Source organism: Cnephaeus nilssonii (genome assembly GCF_951640355.1).
Source record: "Cnephaeus nilssonii genome assembly, chromosome: 7".
Classification (NCBI taxonomy): domain Eukaryota; kingdom Metazoa; phylum Chordata; class Mammalia; order Chiroptera; family Vespertilionidae; genus Cnephaeus; species Cnephaeus nilssonii.
Genome location: NC_137078.1, coordinates 56,431,839 through 56,452,980, shown reverse-complemented (window position 1 = coordinate 56,452,980; position 21,142 = coordinate 56,431,839). Strand labels below are relative to the sequence as shown.

The 21,142-nt window shown below is 40.2% G+C and overlaps 1 protein-coding gene across 7 annotated transcripts in view; it reads left to right on the top strand.

The window, feature by feature from the left end:
* Positions 1–21,142, top strand: part of SGIP1 (SH3GL interacting endocytic adaptor 1) — a 212,330-nt gene that overhangs the window by 93,688 nt on the left and 97,500 nt on the right. For 3 of the 7 annotated variants that reach the window (XM_079777594.1, XM_079777593.1, XM_079777589.1), the window contains exons 2-3: positions 8,162–8,225; positions 14,572–14,596. In XM_079777594.1, the coding sequence (XP_079633720.1) occupies positions 8,162–8,225; positions 14,572–14,596 (89 nt within the window). Of the gene's footprint in view, positions 1–8,161; positions 8,226–14,571; positions 14,597–17,490; positions 17,563–21,142 lie in introns of all 7 variants that reach the window. The other 4 variants (XM_079777595.1, XM_079777591.1, XM_079777592.1 and 1 more) reach the window with 2 other exon arrangements.

Sequence of the window (21,142 nt, the reverse complement as noted above, 5' to 3'; positions counted from 1 at the left end):
TTTCAACAAAGTTAAAAATGAATGGAACCAAAGTGTTCTTAAATATGTAGGTGACTAGCTTTTTAAATGTCAATAACTTTGTTTTCCTAAAATTTCTCCTGTGAAGAGAAAGGAAGAATACGTTTATGTGGCACATATTTTTTAAAACAAACATTGACATTTTAAAGGCCTAAATGTTTTACATGAAATGACTATGAAAATGCAAAATTATACTGAACAGATGCTCTTTGGAGATTAGACTTGAGTAGTACCCTAAAAGCCAAATAATGAGTGACTCAGATAATGTGAGAAATTTGGGCTGACTCACATGTTTTGGAAGAAGGTGTCATCAAATCACTGATTCTGTCATGATTTTCCCTTTGTTCCACCTGGTAGTGCCAAACAAACTCTGAAGTCAGTGACTTTTCCACTCTAATTTGTCAAGAAGACTTTCCAAACCACCGGGAAAATACCTAAGGTTTTGAATATGTAGGCATATAGCATGTTTGAATAACACTAACATAAGAAACACAAGTCACACATGTAACTGTGGAACATATAGGAAATGTGAATCTCAAGCAAAGCCTTGACAGGGTAAGAATGGAGACACGAAGACTGGGCTTTGTCCAGGATGGCAGGAAGGAGTCTCCTTATCTCTACCCTACCTGCATGATGCTTCCTGGGAGATATTTTAAGTCAACAAATATTTTCTGGTTCTTGCACTTGGTATAAGGGACATACAAATGTAGGGACCTTGGCCTTTGTCATAGAAAGACTGACAGCCTAGCAGGGAAACAGACACAGGAACTATTAAGTGAAACAGGTTGATATAAGAGCAACATTTGGGGAAAGCACAGGATAGTCAGTTTCTTATACCACCAGGACTGAGACATCCTTGCTGAGGAGGTGACATTTGGCTAGGATGTAAAGGATGAATTAACATTCTAAATATCAACAAAATAGGAAAGGCATTTTAACCAGAGGTAAGGACCACATAAGAAAAGAAACAGATACTGGACTACAGATGTTATGGTATATTCAAAGAATGGCTAACAATCCAGTCCAGCCACAGAATTGAAGAAATAGAAAAAGGTGAGATGGGAATATGGGATACAAAGATGTATCATGCCAGTGTAGCTCTCCTGGTATGTTTTTTTTTATATTCTGTGTCTTGGAATTATCCAAGTCTCAAGAATATGTCTAACCTGGAAATTGCTATTCTTCTAAATCTGTAACTTGGTTTCTTGGCAGGGCCAATTTGAGTATGAATAACAATAGTCTAACAAAAGCTTGCAATACCATGCCCTGATCTCCTTTTCATTCTTTTACATTCTTATGTTTCTTTTTTTTTTTTTCAATTTTTTTATTAAGGTATTATATGTGTACATATCTTACCATTGCCCTCCCCACACCCCCTTCCCATATATGCCCCCACCCCCCAGAGTTTTGCATCCATTGGTTATGCTTATATGCATGCATACAAGTCCTTTGATTGATCTCTTATCTCCCCCACCTCTCCCTAACCTTCCCCTTGTAATTTGACAGTCTGTTTGATGCTTTACTGTCTCTGTATCTATCTTTTTGTTCAAGATTATAATGTTCTTTATTATCCATAAATGAGTGAGATCATGTGGTATTTTTCTTTCATTGACTGACTTATTTCACTTAACATAATGTTCTCCAATTCCTCCCAGGTTGCTGCAAATGATGAGAATTCCTTTTTTTTTATGGCAGCATAGTATTCCATTGTGTAGATGTACCACAGTTTTCTGATCCAGTCATCTGCTGACGGGCACCTAGGCTGTTTCCAAATCTTAGCTATGGTGAATTGTGCTGCTATGAACATAGGGGTGCATATATCCTTTCTAATTGGTGTTTCTAGTTTCTTCGGATATATTCCCAGGAGTGGGATTACTGGGTCAAATGGGAGTTCCATTTTCAGTTTTTTGAGGAAACTCCATACTGTTCTCCACAGTGGCTGCACCAGTCTGCAATCCCACCAGCAGTGCACGAGGGTTCCTTTTTCTCCGCATCCTCGCCAACACTTGTCGTTTGTTGATTTGTTGATGATAGCCATTCTGACAGGTGTGAGATGGTACCGCATTGTTGTTTTGATTTGCATCTCTCGGATAATTAGTGACGTTGAGCATGTTTTCATGTGTCTCTTGGCCTTCCTTCTGTCTTCTTTTGAAAAGATTCTATTTAGGTCTGTTGCCCATTTTTTTATTGGATCATGTATCTTCCTTTTATTAAGTTGTATAAGCTGCCTGTAGATGTTGGAGATTAAACCTTTATCAGTGATGCCATTTGCAAATATGTTCTCCCATGCAGTGGGCCTTCTTGTTGTTTTGTTGATGGTTTCTTTTGCTGTGAAAAAGCTTTTTGTTTTGATGTAGTCCCATTTGTTAATTTTCTCTTTAGCTTCCATTGCCCTAGGGGCAGTGTCAGTGAAGAATTTCTTTTGGCATATGTCTGACATTTTGCTGCCTGTGGATTGCTCTAGTATTTTTATGGTTTCCCGTCTTATGTTTAAGTCCTGTATCCATTTTGAGTTTATTTTTGTGTATGGCGTAAGTTGGTGATCAAGCTTCATTTTTTTGCATGTATCTGTCCAATTTTCCCAACACCATTTATTGAAGAGACTGTCTTTATTCCATTGTATGTTCATGCCTCCTTTGTCAAATATTAATTGAGCATAGTGGTTTGGGTCAATATCTGGATTCTCTATTCTGTTCCATTGATCTATATGTCTGTTCTTGTGCCAGTACCAGGCTGTTTTGAGAACAGTGGCTTTGTAATACAGCTTGAAATCTGGTATTGAGATCCCTCCTACTTTATTCTTCTTTCTCAGGATTGCTGTGGCTATTCGGGGTCTTTTTTTATTCCAGATGAATTTTTGGAGAGTTCTTTCAAGGTCTGTGAAATATGCCGTTGGTATTTTAATGGGGAGTGCATTGAATCTATAGATTGCTTTGGGTAGTATGGACATTTTAATGATGTTGATTCTACCAATCCATGAACATGGTATGTTCTTCCATCTGTTTACGTCTTCCTCTATCTCTTTTTTCAGTGTCCTGTAGTTTTCCGTGTATAGGTCTTTTACCTCCTTAGTTAAGTTTATTCCTAGGTATCTTAATTTTTTTGGTGCGATGGTAAATGGGATTGCCTTTTTAGTCTCTCTGTCTGTAAGTTCACTATTGGTGTATAGAAAGGCCATAGATTTCTTGGCGTTAATTTTGTATCCTGCTACATTGCCGAATTCATTTATTAAGTCTATTAGTTTTTTGACGGAGTCTTTCGGATTTTTTATGTACAATATCATGTCGTCTGCAAATAAAGACAGCTTTACTTGTTCTTTTCCAATTTGGATGCCTTTTATTTCTTCTTCTTGTCTAGTTGCAATGGCTAATACTTCCAGTACTATGTCAAACAGGAGTGGTGAGAGTGGGCATCCCTGTCTTGTTCCTGTTCTTAGAGGAAATGTTTTTAGTTTTTGTCCATTGAGTATGATGTTTGCTGTGGGTTTATCATATATAGCTTTTATTATGTTGAGGTATGAGCCATCTATTCCCACCTTGTTGAGAGTTTTTATCAAGAAAGGGTGTTGGATTTTGTCAAATGCTTTTTCTGCATCAATGGATATGACTATGTGATTTTTATCTTTCAATTTGTTTATGTGATGTATCACATTTATTGATTTGCGGATATTGTACCATCCTTGCATTCCTGGGATAAATCCTACTTGGTCATGGTGTATGATCTTTCTGATGTACTGCTGGAGCCGATTTGCTAGAATTTTGTTGAGAATTTTGGCATCTATGTTCATGAGGGATATTGGTCTGTAATTCTCTTTCATTGTGTTGTCTTTATCTGGTTTTGGTATTAGGGTGATGCTGGCTTCATAGAAGGAGCTTGGAAGTGTTCCTTCCACTTGAATTTTTTGGAATAGTCTGAGGAGGATAGGTTTTAGTTCTTCCTTGAATGTTTGGTAAAACTCTCCTGTGAAGCCATCAGGCCCCGGGCTTTTGCTTGCCGGAAGCTTTTTGATGACTGCTTCAATTTCGTCCATAGTTATTGGCCTATTGAGCTGTTTAGATTCTTCTTGATTGATTTTTGGAAGGTTATATTTTTCTAGGAATATGTCCATTTCCTCCAGATTGTCCAGTTTGTTGGAATAGAGTTGTTCGTAGTATTTTGTAACAATCCTTTGTATCTCAGAGGGGTCTGTTGTTATTTCACCTCTTTCATTTCTGATTTTGTTTATTTGGGTCCTCTCTCTTTGCTTCTTGGTGAGCCTGGCTAGAGGTCCATCAATCTTGTTTATCCTTTCAAAGAACCAGCTCTTGGTTTTGTTGATCTTATGTATTGTTTCTTTGGTCTCTATGTCATTTATCTCCGCTCTGATCTTTGTTATTTCCTTCCTTCTGGTTACACTGGGCTTTTCTTGCTGCTCTTTTTCTAGCTCTTTGAGTTGTAGGGTTAAGTAATTTATTACCATTGTTTCTTGTTTTTTGCAATAGGCCTGTAGAGCTATGAACTTCCCTCTTAAGACTGCTTTCGCTGTGTCCCATAGATTTTGGATTGTTGTATTTTCATTGTCATTTGTTGCCATGATGTTTTTTATTTCTTCCTTGATCTCTCTGGTGACCCAGTCCTTGTTTAATAGCATGCTGTTTAGTCTCCATGTGTTTGATTTCTTTGGATTGTATTTATTGTAGTTGATTTCCAGTTTTATGCCACTGTGATCTGAGAAGATGCTTGATATAATTTCTATCTTCTTGAATTTGAAGAGACTTTGCCTGTGACCCAGCATATGGTCTATCTTTGAAAATGACCCATGTGCACTTGAGAAGAATGTATATTCTGTGGCTTTGGGGTGAAATGTTCTGAAGATGTCAATTAATTCCATCTGGTCTAGTGAGTCATTTAGGATTGCTGTTTCTTTGCTGATTTTTTGTTTAGAGGATTTGTCCAGTGGTGATAGTGGGGTATTAAAGTCTCCTACTATGATTGTGTTGCTATTAATCTCTCCCTTGATATCCTCCAGGAGTTTTTTTATGTATTTGGGTGCTCCTATATTGGGAGCGTATATGTTTACCAGAATTATTTCTTCTTGTTGGATTTCTCCCTTTAGTATTATGAAGTGGCCTTCCTTATCTCTTGTTATGGCATTTACTTTGAGGTCTATTTTGTCAGATATAAGTATTGCTACCCCAGCTTTTTTTTCATTTCCATTTGCCTGAAAGATATTTTTCCATCCCTTCACTTTCAATCTGTGTGAGTCTCTTGTTCTGAGGTGGGTCTCTTGTAGACAGCATATATATGGGTCGTGTTTTTTTATCCATTCAGCTACTCGATGTCTTTTGATTGGAGCATTTAGTCCGTTTACATTTAAAGTTATTACTGAAAGGTATTTGTTTGCAGTCATATCTATTTTTGTGTCTGTATTCCTTCTTACCTGTTTATTTCTTCTTTTTACAGAATTCCCTTTAGCAATTCTTGCATTGCTGGTTTGGTGGTGATAAACTCCCTGAGGCTTTTTTTGTCTGCAAAGCTCCTGATTTCCCCTTCAATTTTGATTGATAGTCTTGCTGGATATAGTATTCTTGGATTCAGTCCTTTGCTTTGCAACACTTTGTATACCTCCTTCCATTCACTTCTAGCTTGTTGTGTTTCTGATGAGTAATCATTTGACAATCTGATGGGTGTTCCTTTGTAGGTAACTCTCTGTCTCTCTCTTGCCGCCTTTAGGATTCTCTCTTTATCATTTATATTTGCCATTGAAATTATGACATGTCTTGGTGTGGGTCTTTTGGGGTTGATCCTGCTTGGGACTCTCTTTACTTGCGTAACTTTTATCTTTCCCATATCCGGGAAGTTTTCTGTCATTATTTCTTCAAATAGATTTTCTAATCCCTGCTGCTCTTCTTGTCCTTCTGGCAGCCCTATTATACGCATGTTACTTCGTTTCATGTTGTCCCGAAGCTCCCTTAGGCTTTCCTCCTGCTTTTTAATTTTTTTCTCCAATTGCTGTTCAGCTTGAGCTTGTTTCTGTACCTGATCTTCTAACTCACTAATTCGGTCCTCTGCTTCTTGTAGTCTACTGTTGAAACTTTCCATGGTGTTTTTGATTGTAGCTATATCACTTTTCATTTCTTCCTAATTCTTGCATAAGTTGTTGATTTTCTCATCCATCCGATGTATAAATTCCATGACCATTACTCTGAACTCCTTTTCGGTCATGTTGCAAGCTTCATTTTCACTAATTTCCTTTCTTCGCGACTCCACATTTTCTTTCCTCTGTGAGTTATTTCGTTTCCCCATTCTGGCTATTACCAGAAAGCTCAAGCTTCTGTTTGCGTGGACCTGGGCCGTGTGCTGTGGGGACTTCGCTCCACCCTAGTTTCACTGAAGTGCTCTGACACTAGGATGTGTGGCTGTCTTTGGTTGGTGTGAACCAGACTTGCCCAGGATCAGTGTCCCCAGTGTTCTGTGTGGTCTCGTGTGCACATTTAGAATCAGGGGCCCTGTCTGCACCACACTGTTGGTATGTGCCGAGAATGAGATCCTTAGCATGTGCCAGGAGTCAGAGTTTCCCTGTGTCTGCACCAAGACTCGAGTGTCAAAGTCTCTGTTGCCTTGTGCGGTTTCTCGTTGAGAATCAGGGTCCCTGTGTGTGCACGCACCAACAATTGGGGTCGCTGGCTCTTAGTGTGAATGCGCTGTGAGTCAGGGATCCCAGGCAGCTGTGTCCGGTGTGCCAAATTCCCTGAAGTGGAGCTGCGTCCTGTGTGTGCTCTCTCTACTGAGCCAAACAGGCTAGAGCGCACATTCTTAAAAACCTGAAGGTGAGCCGGCTCAGTGCACTCTCCCAAAGTCCCAGAAGGGGGGCGGAGTCCGTCCTGCGCGCCAAATTCCCCAAAGGGAAGCCCCTCTGTGCACGCTCTTAAGAATCTCCGAAGGGGGAGCTGTGACCCGCGAGCCAAATTCCCCCAAATTCCCCGAAGGGGAGCCCTCTGTGCGCACTGACAGATTTCCCTGACGGGGAGCTGCTTCTGTCCCGCGCGCGAGCGCGCGCCAAGTTCCCTAAGAGGGAGCGCGTCCCTGCGCAAAGCTCGGCAGCTTGGGCCAGGGGCGGGTCTATCAGTTACTATGGCGCTGTCTGTGCGCGCGCCCGTGAGCAGCTTGGGCGAAGAGCGTCTATCAGTTACTATGGCGCTTTCCGCGCGCCTGTGGGCGCTCAGCAGCTTGGGGGAGGGGCAGGTCTATCAGTTACTATGGCGCTATCAGCGCGCCTGCGAGGAGGGGGATAGGCTTTTTGACTCACGGAAATCTGCCGGGAAGTCTGGATTCTTGTTGTTTGTTTGTCTGAAGCTGTGATAGCAGTTCTCTGTCCCCGGTGGCTGCAGGGTCCTGGTTTGTGTCAGAAGCCAGGATCCGAGTCTCAGGCAGCTCTGTTTCTCAAGATGGCGTGGTCTCTGCGTCCGCACCAGCCGCCGAGAAGTGTCCGCTTTGTGCGCGGGGCTCCGCCGTCTAGGGCTGCCCTGTTCGGGAGCCCCTTGGAAGACCTGCAGAATCTAACTGACCCTATCTCATACACACACACACACCACACACATCTACACTCTCCTCTATGGGTTCCTCACTCACACTATCTCTCTCCCTACCTTCCTGCCGGTCGCCATCTTTTCTGCGAGCTCTTATGTTTCTTATGGTACTAAGAACTTACAATGCTGAATCTTTGCGAGACATCTGTTGGAAAATATAATAGTGGTCCTGCTGGCATAGCTCAGTGGTTGAGCGTCGACCTATGAACCAGGAGGTCACAGTCCGATTCCCTGTCAGGGCATATGCCTGGATTGTGGGCTTGATCCCCAGTGTGCGGTGTGCAGGAGGCAGCCGATCAATGATTCTATCTCATCATTGATGTTTCTATCTCTCTCTCTCCCTCTCCCTCTCTAAAATCAATAAAAATATATTTTAAAATATATATATATATAAAATAGTGAATTATATGCACATACACACTTACATATATACACCCAATTGATGAAACTTTCCCTGCTTTTTGAACATTCAAATTTAAGAGATATGTTGCAACTTTTAAAATATGTTTATATGAATGTTGCCAGGAACATTCAAATAAAAAGGATTGCTTTGACCCTTTGTTGTTTTCCCACAGGATTGAAAAAACGTACAAGAAAGGCCTTTGGAATACGGAAGAAAGAAAAGGACACTGATTCTACGTAAGTCCTTTAAAAGTTTGCCTCCTCAAAGAGATTCTGTTGTCATTGTCGCTTAGAGGACATAGAGTTTTCTTGGATATTGTGCACTATTCTGTTTCTGGTTAAATTGTAACAGTTAGGCATAAATGGTTCTTAGGTTTATGCTACAAAGATAAAGACTTTAGATCATGTGTTCAATTTTTCATCACATGTTATTATTTTACAACTTGATAACCACGCTTCCCAGAAATCTGGGAGGCAGGAAGTGTTACCGTTACTTCTGTGGGGACTACGAGTATTTATTACCACCTCTAGGTTTGCCCTGAGTGAAATGAAGAAGCAAAAACACCTGTTTAGGTAGATTAGGCCTAGCCAGAAACAGAAATTTTTTCCGATAACATTCCAAAGCTTTTACTTGATGCCAAGATTTTGTACAAGCAAAACTGTAAATCAACCAACAGAACTCACAGGGTAGGCTATTTGGCTGTAAATAAGAAGCCAGTGCCAGAAACAACCCTGTGGATACTTTAACATGTTTAAATGATCACACCCAAGATAATCAATTGCCCACAGATTCTAATAAACCCATCTTGAAAATGTCCAATGATGTAATAATTCTATTCCATTTATTTGACCATCTTAAATAGTCCTCCAGAGTATTTAGCTCAGATTTTGTAATCTCAGGTGTCTCTTAGAGCCAGGCCGATAACTTACGCATGGAAAGTAAGAAGGCCGGGAACTCAGGATTCCAGCCAAGACCAGTGTAAGGACTGCACCATTACTCCCCTGCAGCTGGTTGTGGCCATGTAAAACTGAAGACCTTGTGTGGTCCGCTTAAATCAGAATAATGAGCCCATTAAACCCATCATTTGGCTGGAATCCATGAAAGAAAGTTAGAAAATGTGAAAATCAATAGTTATTTGGGCACAGGTAAAAGTGGAGAAGGTTACATTTATTTATCACCTTTAGCTTTTCTTCCTTTATACTTTTATCATGCATACATTTTATCACAGGCTGCTGAGCATTGTCTGTGTCCTTGTCCTCCAAGATTTCATAATTCACTAGAGGCCTGATGCATGAAAATTCGTGTAAGAGTAGGCCTTCCTTTCCCCGGCTGCTGGCACTGGCTTCCTTCCAGCACCTGGGTCCCGGGCTTCTCTCCTCCAGCCACTGGCAGGCACCCGGGACTTGGGCTGCTTCCCTTCAGCCCCAGCTTCATCTGGAAGGACGTCGGAATGACATCCGGAAGGATGTCCGGTCTGATTAGCATATTACCCTTTTATTATTATAGATGGGATAAAAAAATCTAGCACACAAACTGAAATAACTTTCACATAACAAAATGAAATAACATTTGAAATGACTAGTTTGGGACCTAGTACTTAGTAAAATGCTCAGTAAATAGCAGCAACATTACTCATTATTACTAGTACAAATTAATATGTGGTAAGTTCCTTATGAGCAAATAAAAATGGAATTCATGGGAATTTGAGGGTAGAAAAGCTCACATTTGGACAGATGATCACTGAAGCTTCAGGGAGGGAGGAACTTTGACCTTCAAGTTGAAGACAGGCATTTCATGCTAAAGGAACAGCAGCCAAAGCAGTGAGGTGGAAAAGTCAACTGGTATTCAGGACAAGACAAATAAGGCAGTTGGCCTACCTGTCAGCTACAGGTAAGAATGATCATTGGAGGCAAACCTGGAAAGGACATCAGAACCAGATAGCAAGTGCCAGGCTGTGGCGCCTGGGCTTCCTTCTGTAGGCAGTGGGCAACCTTGAAGCCTTGCAGGTTTTTAAGCCAGAGAGTATAAAGGATTAGGGGGAAATAAAAGCTATTTTTTAATATAGATAGCAAATACTAAGTCACCTGTTCTTACATTTTCCTTAGTGCTTGTTCTTTTGGTAAATAATTATTTCATGGAAATTACCTTTATTCTAGTCTTGTTCTATATTAGGGGTAGGGAACCTTTTTCCTGCCAAGGGTCATTTGGATATGTATAACATCATTTGCTTAATATAATTCACTTAATATAAATTTATGTTGCTATGAAAAAAGCTCCCAGGTTTATTGAATTTTTAGTCCCACCTGCAGTTGCCTTGGCAGGGCCAGACTGAATGATTTTGTGGGCCTTACACGGCCCGAGCACCAGATATTCCTCACCCCTGTTCAAAATTATTGAATTAGGAATATTTTTTATTGATTAAGGTATTACATATGTATCCTTAAGCCCCCCCCCCCCCCCCCCCCCAGCACATGCCCTCACTCCCTGGTGTCTGTGTCCATTGGTTATGCTTATATGCATGCATTCAAGTCCTTTGGTTGATCTCTCCCCAGGAATATTTTTTGAGGACTACATAATTACTCTTGTTTCTTAAGAAACTGCCCTTTTCTAAACAACCTCCAAAACATGATGGTTCTGTCACTGGAGCCTGCAGACCTGGGCTCTGCTTCCAGTGTTGCCAGCATTCCCACAGCCTCAGGAATATGCTTTTCCTTTCCTTGGCCTCAGTTTACTCTAGATGGAATCTAAGTTCCCAAAAGAGCCAGACACTGTACCAGTCAGCCTGTCAGCAACATCTCGTCACCTATAATGTGCCATGGGGCATCACTAGACACACACATCTCAGGAGAACATCATTAGCAGAAATCAAATCCGTTTTTCTTTGAAGACAGTGTCTGCAACTGACTGCACATAATCTCTGGTTTGTGAAGAAAATTAAAAAGGAAAAATTTCCCTCTAAAGGGAAAAGAGATCAAACAGCCTCCCCAGAGCAGGCAGAGCTAATTTGCATGCGACCAATGCTCTGCTCTTCATCACCATTTCTAAAGGTATGAAAGTAAGGAATTTTTCCTCAAGGCTTTGATAGGTGCCCAATATCTATCTGAGGTACTTTGATGAGACATGTGCTTGTAGAATCCCAAGCATGTCTCCTTAACTTATCACTGGAGCACCCCAAAATACTTATGTGCTAGCAAATTAGCCATAAATTGGTCCCAGTAGCAGTGATGGTCAAAAGACCAACAGTTCATTGTCAGCCTTTGCTCTTCATGAGCCCCTGTCTCTAATCAGGTCATACATCATTCTCACAAAAGGTTGGCCAAATGCTCTGGGAATTTGCTGTCCCTTCAGCTATAGGTAATGCTTATGTTAATCTGCCATCATTGAAACTTTGTTGATGCCAACTGTTTTCACGGCTGTTGCAGTTCCCTCAGGGTGTACCACCAGCCCCAACTCCAGCTGATTGAACCTCCTTAGTTATAGAGTGGGGTTAGGACCAGAGCTTCCTGATTTAATCATCATTACAGTGCCTGGTAGAGAGAGGAAAGGAAAGAGCCTGTGCTAAGTGGAGACCCTGTGCAGGGTCTATTGTATGCATTGATATCCCTTTTAATCCTCACAGTAATTCAGTAAGGTTAGAAGTCATATCTCAATTTTAGAGCTGAGAAATCAATGCCAAAAAGGATTAAGTTGCAGAAGGTTACCCAGAAAATAAGACTTGAAACTAGTATTGTACAGAATCAAGCACCGGGGCTTTTATCACCCAGAAAAAAATGAATAGATGGGCAAAATTATAATCAAGATCAGGGGTCCTCAAACTACAGCCCGTGGGCCACATGCGGCCCGCCGAGGACATTTATCCGGCCCGCCGGGTGTTTTTGCCGCCGCTGCCTGTCCTGCTTAGCAGCCGACTTAGCAGTGTGCATAGGAATTTGTTCATAGTGTGTTTTTTTTAAACTATAGTCCGGCCCTCCAACGGTCTGAGGGACAGTGAACTGGCCCCCTGTTTAAAAAGTTTGAGGACCCCTGATCAAGATCAATAGAAGGATAACAGAAAAAAGGCAGTGGTAACTGGCACTTTTTAAACCAGAGGCAAAGGGTCCATGGTAGATGATTAGTTTTAAAATAGAAGTCAGTAAATATAATGGGTCTGCTATTAAATTTTTTTTAAAAATCACTTAAAAATAAATTACGAAATTTCATAAGAAGGGTTAGGAAGCAAATTGAGAACTTCAAGAGCCTGAGGCTGCTAATCTCTCTACTCCCCATCCGAGGTCATATTATATAGTAAGTGTATTCTAGGTGACATTTAATGAGTATTTACTATGTTCTGGGCACTATTTTGGGCTCTTCACTTCTATAAACTCACGGAATCCTCTAATTGTCTTGTGGGGCATATGTATATGCTATTATCATGGCCATTTTGTAGATGAGGAAACTAAGACACAAAGGGATGAAGTGACTTGCCCAGGATTATGCAGGAAATACAGGTTGATTGAACCCAAGCAGTCTGGCTCTAGAGCCAGTGCTCTTAACCACCATGCTTACTGTCACCACCCTAAGAAGCACCAGCCCCATTTTCATCACTGGATAAGACCAAAGGATCAGAAGAGGACACCAATGCTGCTATATACAATTACAATTTTGCTGATTAAAATTTCTGAAATGCCATCCCTATAGCTGCAATATGCAGATCATCAAGTGGCCTCTTGTAAGATGCTCTATAGAATGCTATTGTATCTGTACCAATCATGGGCAGCACTACAGCCAGACCTATCTCCAGAGATGGTTTTTTTTTATATCTATCACTTCCTGCCCCAGAGGATCAGTGCCTGTGGATATAGCCTATGCAAAAGTGGATACAATCACCTCTTTCTCAATTCCTTTAGCAGAAGCTAAAATTCTAGTAAGAAATGCTCTTTTTGATTTTTATTTTTTGCAGTATATAGTTCTAAAAGGAAAAGCTGGTTTTGATGAGTGTGAGTTGGTAGTTTTTCTCTGTACTTTCTTGTGCACCTGAGCTGATTATGGCCATGATATCTCACTGGGTTTACTTGCCTGTCTCATTCTTTCTGTGATGAGCATGGCTTCATGTTTTTATCCCCAGATCCTAGCCTAGTGCCTGGCCGATTGTAAGCACTCACTATTTGTTTAATAAATTATAAGTTTAATGAGCTAAGACTCTTCCTGTCCTTCTAATTTAGAAGAAATTTCTTTAAACCAACTAATTCCCAAAGCCAGGGAATGTCCAAGGACCCTAAGATTTCTGTCAACTCCCATGGTCTTGCAATATCAGCATCCTCTCTGCTTCTAGCTCCTGTATCCACATGGGCACAGAACTGGTTATGAAAAACGATGAACCTCCATCCAGTGTTTTGCAATCCAAGTAAAAATATTCTGCTAACTTAGAGGAGGTGTTGGTGGAGAAGGGGCGTCTCATCTTGGAGCTCAGGAGATGTCCCACTAACTCTGCATTTCTCTCTCTGCCCTTCCCTACAAAGCAATAATTTCATTACCTTGTCCCACCTCCTAAAGAACAGCTCCAACCACACCAAACTCCTCAAGATTTCACAGTCCATCTCAGGTTTTCTTCCAAATAATGCAGGTCCCCATCTAAGCATAATTCGGTGTTTTATAGGGTAACTTTTTTAAACTCCTTGCAGAGTGAATTAAAAGAGGAAGAGATACAGTGACCACCCTCTTGCTTCTTCCTCTGGCTCCTCCAGTTCAGTTTTTCAAAATAACGATATGATTTTGCACAACCATTTGCACTTCCTCTATTGCTACAAAGTCTAATGTCGCTGCTGTGGACAGTCTTGTGTTCCTAATGAAGAGACATTATGTAAGAGGGAAAAAATTATAGCCCACATTTTTGAATACTTGCTGTGCATCACGGACTGTTATAAATTCTTTGTATACATTATTTGATCTAAGCTGGCTGACAGAGGTTACAGAACTAACAAGTGGTGGAGTCTGGGCACTCAGGGTCACCCTATTCTACAGCCCTTACTCCTGAGCACTGTGGCACACACAGTGCCACCATGGTGAACTCCCCTGAGTCATCAGCGTGAGCCCTGAGGAAACACTGCCCTCCCTTTCCTGCTTTCCTATAACCACTGGAGCAGTAAATAGAGGAATTTGGAAGAAAATTCAGATTCTCAAAGTAAGTTGAACAGTACCATAGTAGTTCCTTCTTATGGGGGCAATTCAAGACCACTCCTAGGGAGAAGAGGAGAGAGAACCAGCTGGTTTACATTCCCTGTGCTAGTTTTAAATGGAGCCATAGCCTGGGACAGACACTTAATGAGCTCTCCTCTTCAAAGGGGACCAAAACTGCTGCAGCAACTTGGTGCCTTTTGGACTTCAGCTTTTAATGAGAATCTCGCTCCCACATACACATACACACTCCCCACACTCAAATACCACTGGACTGATTTGCTTTGATTTAGTTTGCATTATACGGATTTACTGGGGTGAGAACTGGGGAGAGGGGGAGAGAGGTGGTTAATGTTTCTTGTTATACTTTAGTCTATGTAGCAAGAATGATACATTTTCCTAATAGCTACAAATTTCTTTTTGTTACAGAGGTTCACCCGATAGAGATGGAATTGTAAGTATTTAAATGATCATTTTTAGTAGGTTTGCACTTCAATATATGCTATGTTTAAATTTCTTAAAGCCCCATTTCTTTTCTTTTTTTTCCTATAGGGAAAAAGTAGCTTAAATGGCTTTTCAGACCTCTCACTGTTATAATATTCTGTAGGAATTGCATGGGACATCCATGCAGTCTTACTCAAGTTAAACTTCTTTATTGTATTCACCTAAAACCCTGCCCCAGATTAGGCCAGCAAACTAGTCATCAGTATGGTGGGTCACAAACCAGACAGTTCCTGCAGGGGCTGCTACCATCAACTGTTATTTCATTTCCAACTCAATGATATAAAAGCTCGTTATGTGAGAATGTTTTTCTCTAACAAAGGCCACAAAGTCATAATGGAGCTGAGATCCAATAAAATTGAAAGAAACTTTTCCCCTTTTGTAGTTCAGCTGCAGATACATTTTCTATATTAAATTCACAAGTAGGGAAAAGTTGAAACCACTTATGTCTGAATTTACAGCCTGAAGGAGGAAAATGCATCCACTGGGTTTAGATTTAACAGTAACTCTGACTCCTTGCTGGTCACCAGATTTCTTGATTTTTAAAGAAGTCTGTGGTGCCTTGGCTTGGATTTATCTGAGTTGTGCTTATGGGAGTCTGCACCCACTTCTAAAATGATTTCTTTCAAATCTAAATCAGATGCCTATTCATAAGGTTCAAAAGAACAGCTGTTACTGGGGGGAGGAGGGAATTGACTCACATTAGGCTCATTGGGCTGGAGTGGGAACGAAAATAAACCTGGTGGTTAAAAATAAGTTTTTTGAAAAATCACCCTTTATAATATACCTACATTGGGGTGTTAATTGCAGCCATAGCAGGAGTTTTTCGCCCACATTTGACTCAAGGTTCTTAACTTTGGGGTGCCTTTTGCATTCATGTAGTTCTTGCTGTGAAATGTTAAGGGAATAGACTGAAATTTACCAGACTTTGGGTAACACTATAATCAAGGCTCTATTCAGCAGGGGAAAAAAAAGACCCAGAAGACTCAGCTTCTCCTCACCTCTTGCTTCTGGCTCAGAGCCCTCTCGTTAACTCTCTCGCAGGTACTCTCTCTCTCTCTGCTACTGTGTCTTCTCTTTGCTGCTGTCTGGGTCCCCTCCCTGGGTTCTCTTGTCCCCTCCCCTCCATTCTGGCCCCCACAAAGCTCTGTTAGCTGTTCACTGCTTTCTTTCCCTACTGCTCCCAGGCTGGACTGCTGTTTCTTGCTTCTTTCCCTCTGCTACCCTCAGTCTTGTCCTTTTTCCTTTTTCTAAAGTCCCTCCCACCCACCCGCTCATTGTCTGTGAGGCCCCATGGCTACCGCAGTGTTCTCCGCTCTTCCAGGGACCACCAGTTTAAATCTCTGGTGGAATATGCACTTAGGTGCCTGGCACTGGCATGGCATGGGCAACTGAGTCAGGCTGCATTAATGAGCCTGGCCGTGATTCTGTGAACTTGACCACTCCAGCTCAGGGCTTTGTACTGGAGTTCCCTGAGTGCTCCTGTACCACCACCATTCCAAGTCATATAAAGTTACTTATTAGTACCTGTGCCCTCTTTGTTTCTTCATTGGAAATACCATAAGTCTCCCTGATTATTAGGAAAGGGAAATTATTTCATTTCGATTTCTCAGGAAATAATGCAGACCCACTTGAAAAAAGGCTACATTCTAAATAAATACATGTTCTCTGAAACAGGATGCGCAGCTTCATAGGTTGTACAAGCTGCTAGTTGTACTATTTGGAAACGTTACCCAAGTTTCCCCACTAACTGTGGTCAGCGAATTTGAAAACTCCTTATCATACCAGGGCCATAGGGGTCCAAGTTTCTGTTTGCATCCGGTCCTTAGAGGCCTCAACCTGATTTTCTTTCAAAATCAGATTGATTAAGACCTTGCATCTGTGGACCCAGTCCACTCTTACGTGGCTGAGTTAGCTTCCAAATTATTATCTTTGGGCATCTGAAGTGGAAATTTATGGTTTCACTGGTGTAGTTCTATAAACTATAGGTGATGGTGCCTGCTTATAAATGGCTTGTCAGCACAGGGTTACACAATAGGCTTAATGTATTTGAGCTTATTTCAGTTCCTCAAAATCCAGTGAAGCCCATCTCTGGTGACAATGCTTTTGCAGTCTAATATTCAGAGGCTTCGTGGCAAGGTTTCATGTAGGAAGGTGGGTTTGTCTTGCTCCCCACGTGGCCAAATGTACCTGTCCCCTGCAGAACTGTCTGTCCTGGTGTCTGAGATTTCCGGCATCTGTGTGTTACAATGCATTCTAACCCGGAAACAAACTCTAACCATGCAGACTACACTTCAGCTTTTTCCTAAGCAGTTCAGATTTCCACATACACATGGCCCGAGGGCATCGTCTCTGCTCATCCCGAGCAGGTGTACAGGAAAGGCCCAGATTTGGAGCTGTCAACTGTGTGTGCTATATGTATTGATGACCCTCAGGAAGGCTTAGGTCCAGGGTAAAGTATAATGCAGCTAGATTTTCCTACTTTGATTAGATATACCTCCATTTCTGTTCCGTGTTAGTGTGTCCTGGTGTCTGTTCTCTACCTGTAAATGAAGTACTGGCTGAATGAGGATTAGATCCACACAGTCTCTCCTGCCTGGGATGTTTCTTCCTCTTCTCTCTTCTCCTGACCTAGCTACACTGGCCTGCTGAATAGAGCCTCATTATGGGCCCCAAAGTCCGCTCTTTGTTTAAGGAACCCTGCCAAGATTGGTAGGCCCTACAATTTGGCCTAGAAATTGTTTCTTCTATGGTATGTTTGCTGACTCCATGTGATTCTTTATATGTGTCTTAAAGAACAAACAGATCCTTTAACAACTTTTTCTACATGAAAACAATCAATTCCAGCAGCCCAGCCCACATGAACCACCCTACAATAACAAAGCAGAGTGTGCGCGTGAAGGAGGAAAAAAAGTTTCGGTAAGGAAACAGATTTTAGTTTAAAATTTCCAAGGGGTTGTAGAAACAGTAAGTAAAATCCCAATCTGAAACTTGAAAAAAAGAGTAGCATTTATTTATTCCAATTAAGAAGAGTCTTTTTTAGTTATTTCCAAATTATTTTTTGAAAATGTGGGGCCAATGTTTAAATCAACCATGTAGACTCTATATGCTGATGTCTGAATATACTTTCAAAGAGTGAACAGGCTGCCCTGGCTGGTGTGGCTCAGTTGGTCGGTTGAGCATGGTCCTATGCACCAAAAGGTTGCCAGTTCCATTCCTGGTCAGGGCACATGCGGGCTTGATCCCCGGTCAGGATGCATATGGGTGGCAGCTGATCCATGTTTCTCTATCTCCTTCTCCCTTTCACTCTCTCTAAAAATCAATAAAAGCATATTTTTTTAAAGAGTGACAAGGCAAAAAAAAAAGTATTTCCTTTTTCTGAGACAAAGGAAAAGTATTCAGATTTTAAAAGGAATTTATTTATAAGAAATCTTTGGCTCCAATATAAGCATGGCATACAAATTGAGTAATAATTTTTTAGGAAAAGCATTATCTCAGTAACATTAGGAATTTGGCAAGACCTTGGCTTGTGGGAACACTGTCCTTGAGCAAAGGATGTTGAGTCAGGGATGCTGATCTTGGCCCAGGTGAGGAAACAACTACAGCAGTGTTGTTCAATATGGTAGCCTATTTACAGTTCAGTTTCTCAATCACACTGCACATCTCCAGGATTCCAGAGCCACTTGTGGCTGGTGGCTACGATATTGGACAGCACACATCTAGAACCTTTCCATCTTCACAGACAGTTCTATTGGACAGTGCTGTCCTACAGAATTATTTGCAAAATGAGTCAAGTCCATCTCAGTGGCAAAAAGATAACATTTACTAGGTGTACCAGTTAATAATGCGGATTTTTTCAATAGATGGAGTTACACATATGTTGATTATATATATATATATATATATATATATATATATATATATATATGATTTGATATTATGCTATTTTGTTGTATTGACAGAAAGCTTCAAAACTTCATATGTCAAAAAAAGTTCTATTGGGACGGTATCCACAAATTACCTGAAAGATGAGGGAAATGTATAGCTAGTGATGGACATTACTTTGAATAAAGTACTTTTGATGTTTCTCTTGAAATTATTGTGTTTTCTTTGGATTACAAAATCTGAATTTTTAATCGGTTGATAGTTAATCCACACTATTAACTGGTTAATTGTTAATTCGCATTATTAACCGGATAATAATTAATCCGCATTATTAACCGGTTAATAGTTAATCCGCATTTTTAACCAGTTAATTGATAATCTGCATTATTAACCGGTAACAGTTAATCTGCATCTTAACCAGTTAATAATTAATCTGTTTTTAACTGGTTAATAGTTAATCTGCATTATTAACCGTAATAATGTGGATTTTGTAATCAAAGAAAACACAATAATTTCAAGAGAAACATCAAAAGTGCTTTATTCAAAGTAATGTCCATCGCTAGCTACACATTTCCCCCATCTTTCAGGTAATTTGTGGATACCGTCCCAATAGAACTTTTCTTGTTTTGAGGCAGACCATTCAGAGACCCAATTTTCCACTTCTAAGTACATTTTGAAGTGCTGCTCAGAAAGTGCATGTGCCATCGATTGGAACAAGTGGTAATCTGAAGGAGCAATACAACAAATAGCATACATATCAAATCGCATATATGTCAACATATGTATAACTCCATCTATTGAGAAAAATCCGCATTATTAACCTGTACACCTAGTAGGCAGCACAACCTGTGTCTTTAACATTTCTCACCTGAGGACTACTATGTGGCCATGAGCCGACCTAGGAAAACAAGAGCACTCTTGGTGGAAACTGAGAACTTTGATGAATGTATAACTAAACACAATTGTTGCCACATTTATTGATTTAGTCCATCATATTATCTGAGAACAGATAATAAGCCTGACCAAAGTAAAATGCCTATTAAGATAAGAGTAACATTGCTACGAGCCTCAATTATCTTTAAATAATAGTTATATACTCAAGTATAAAAGTTACTTATGCAAAGTGTAGAAGTTTGGAAAACACACAAAAGAAAAAAGTAAATTAATGTATAACTTCAACTCGAAGGAAAAATGACTTTATATATTGCTGAATAGCCATTGTTGCTTGTATTAAAACTAGTTTTTAAATGAGATTTCCCCACTTATCTTCTTCCTTGCTTCTACAACATTTTCCAATTGAAAATCAATAGAGCCATTACCTTCATTTATTACCACTGTGAGCTGCACTTGCTTAAGTGGTTAAACCAAGAGAATTGTTTCTTTCTTGGGGTTTACCAGAAGAATCTTTACCAGTAACTTGATAATTTCCATTTGTGAAACCAAATATATTTGTAAGAATTCACTAGCATGAATGAGGCCAAATTCCTCTAATAAAGCTCTGTGTGTGTGTGTGTGTGCGTGTGTGTGTGTGTGTGTGTGTGTGTGTGTGTTGAATATCTTCCCAAAAGAATGTATTGTTATGATTTTTTGTTTATGTATAGTATTTGTGATTAAAATGTTCCTATTTTAAAAGAAAAAAATTTATAGGTTTTCCTTTCTTTTCATCTCAATCTTCCATTGGTTTCCATAGAAACTGGGATTGGTGATAGAAAAGCATTGGTAATAGAAATGAAATTATCATAGAGGCAAACTATAGAACTGAAAATTTGGAACTCAGTAATTTAACTAATCTCATCAGTTTTTAGATAACAATCCTATGTATTGAAGAATTGTTTAATGACTAAAAGATCTATCAATGGTAGTATTATACTGATTATAAAATTCATGAGTTTAGTTCTTTCAGATCAACTTTGATCATTTTATTCCCATTATTACAAAAGTTAAGTTTGTATATTAAATTTATTATATGTGCTTTCTAAGAAGGATTTGGAGAAATTTGCAAAGAAGGCATATGCAAACAGATTGGTAAAGTACAAATTAAAAAAGAAAGCAAACATGACAAAAAGAAAAGAGGAACAGTGCCCATTCCCCATGGAAGAGATTTTTTTATTATTAGCTGGCACATAATTTAATGAACCATGTCCTCAACAACAGCTTTATAGCTTATACAGGTGCAGAGTTGATGTGACAGGTTTTTAGAACAACCTTTGCTCAAAGTAGAAAGAATATCAATGAAGCACTAATTCAATGAAGGCAATTTTGTGGAAAAGTTAAAATGATGTAGTCTGAGTATATAATATTTTTAGGAGCAGGAAAAAGGAAGAGGGGCACAGGGCCTATGTTCTTGGGTTCTGGTCAGTGAAAACATTGGCATAGTTCTTGCATTTGTAAATTCTAGTGCAGTGGCAGTACCTAAGGAAGAGAGAGGACTTGAACATATTATCTATTCCTTACTCGTGTTCACCCTTACTAAGCTATTGTGGGTTCATAGAGTGCCCAGGCAACATTCAGTAAGTATTAATCAATAATGATGGTTACCTCTAATTTGGTTTTCTAGTGGTCCTACATGCAAACATGAAAAGCTTACTTCTCCCGCCTATTTGTCAAATTGAGT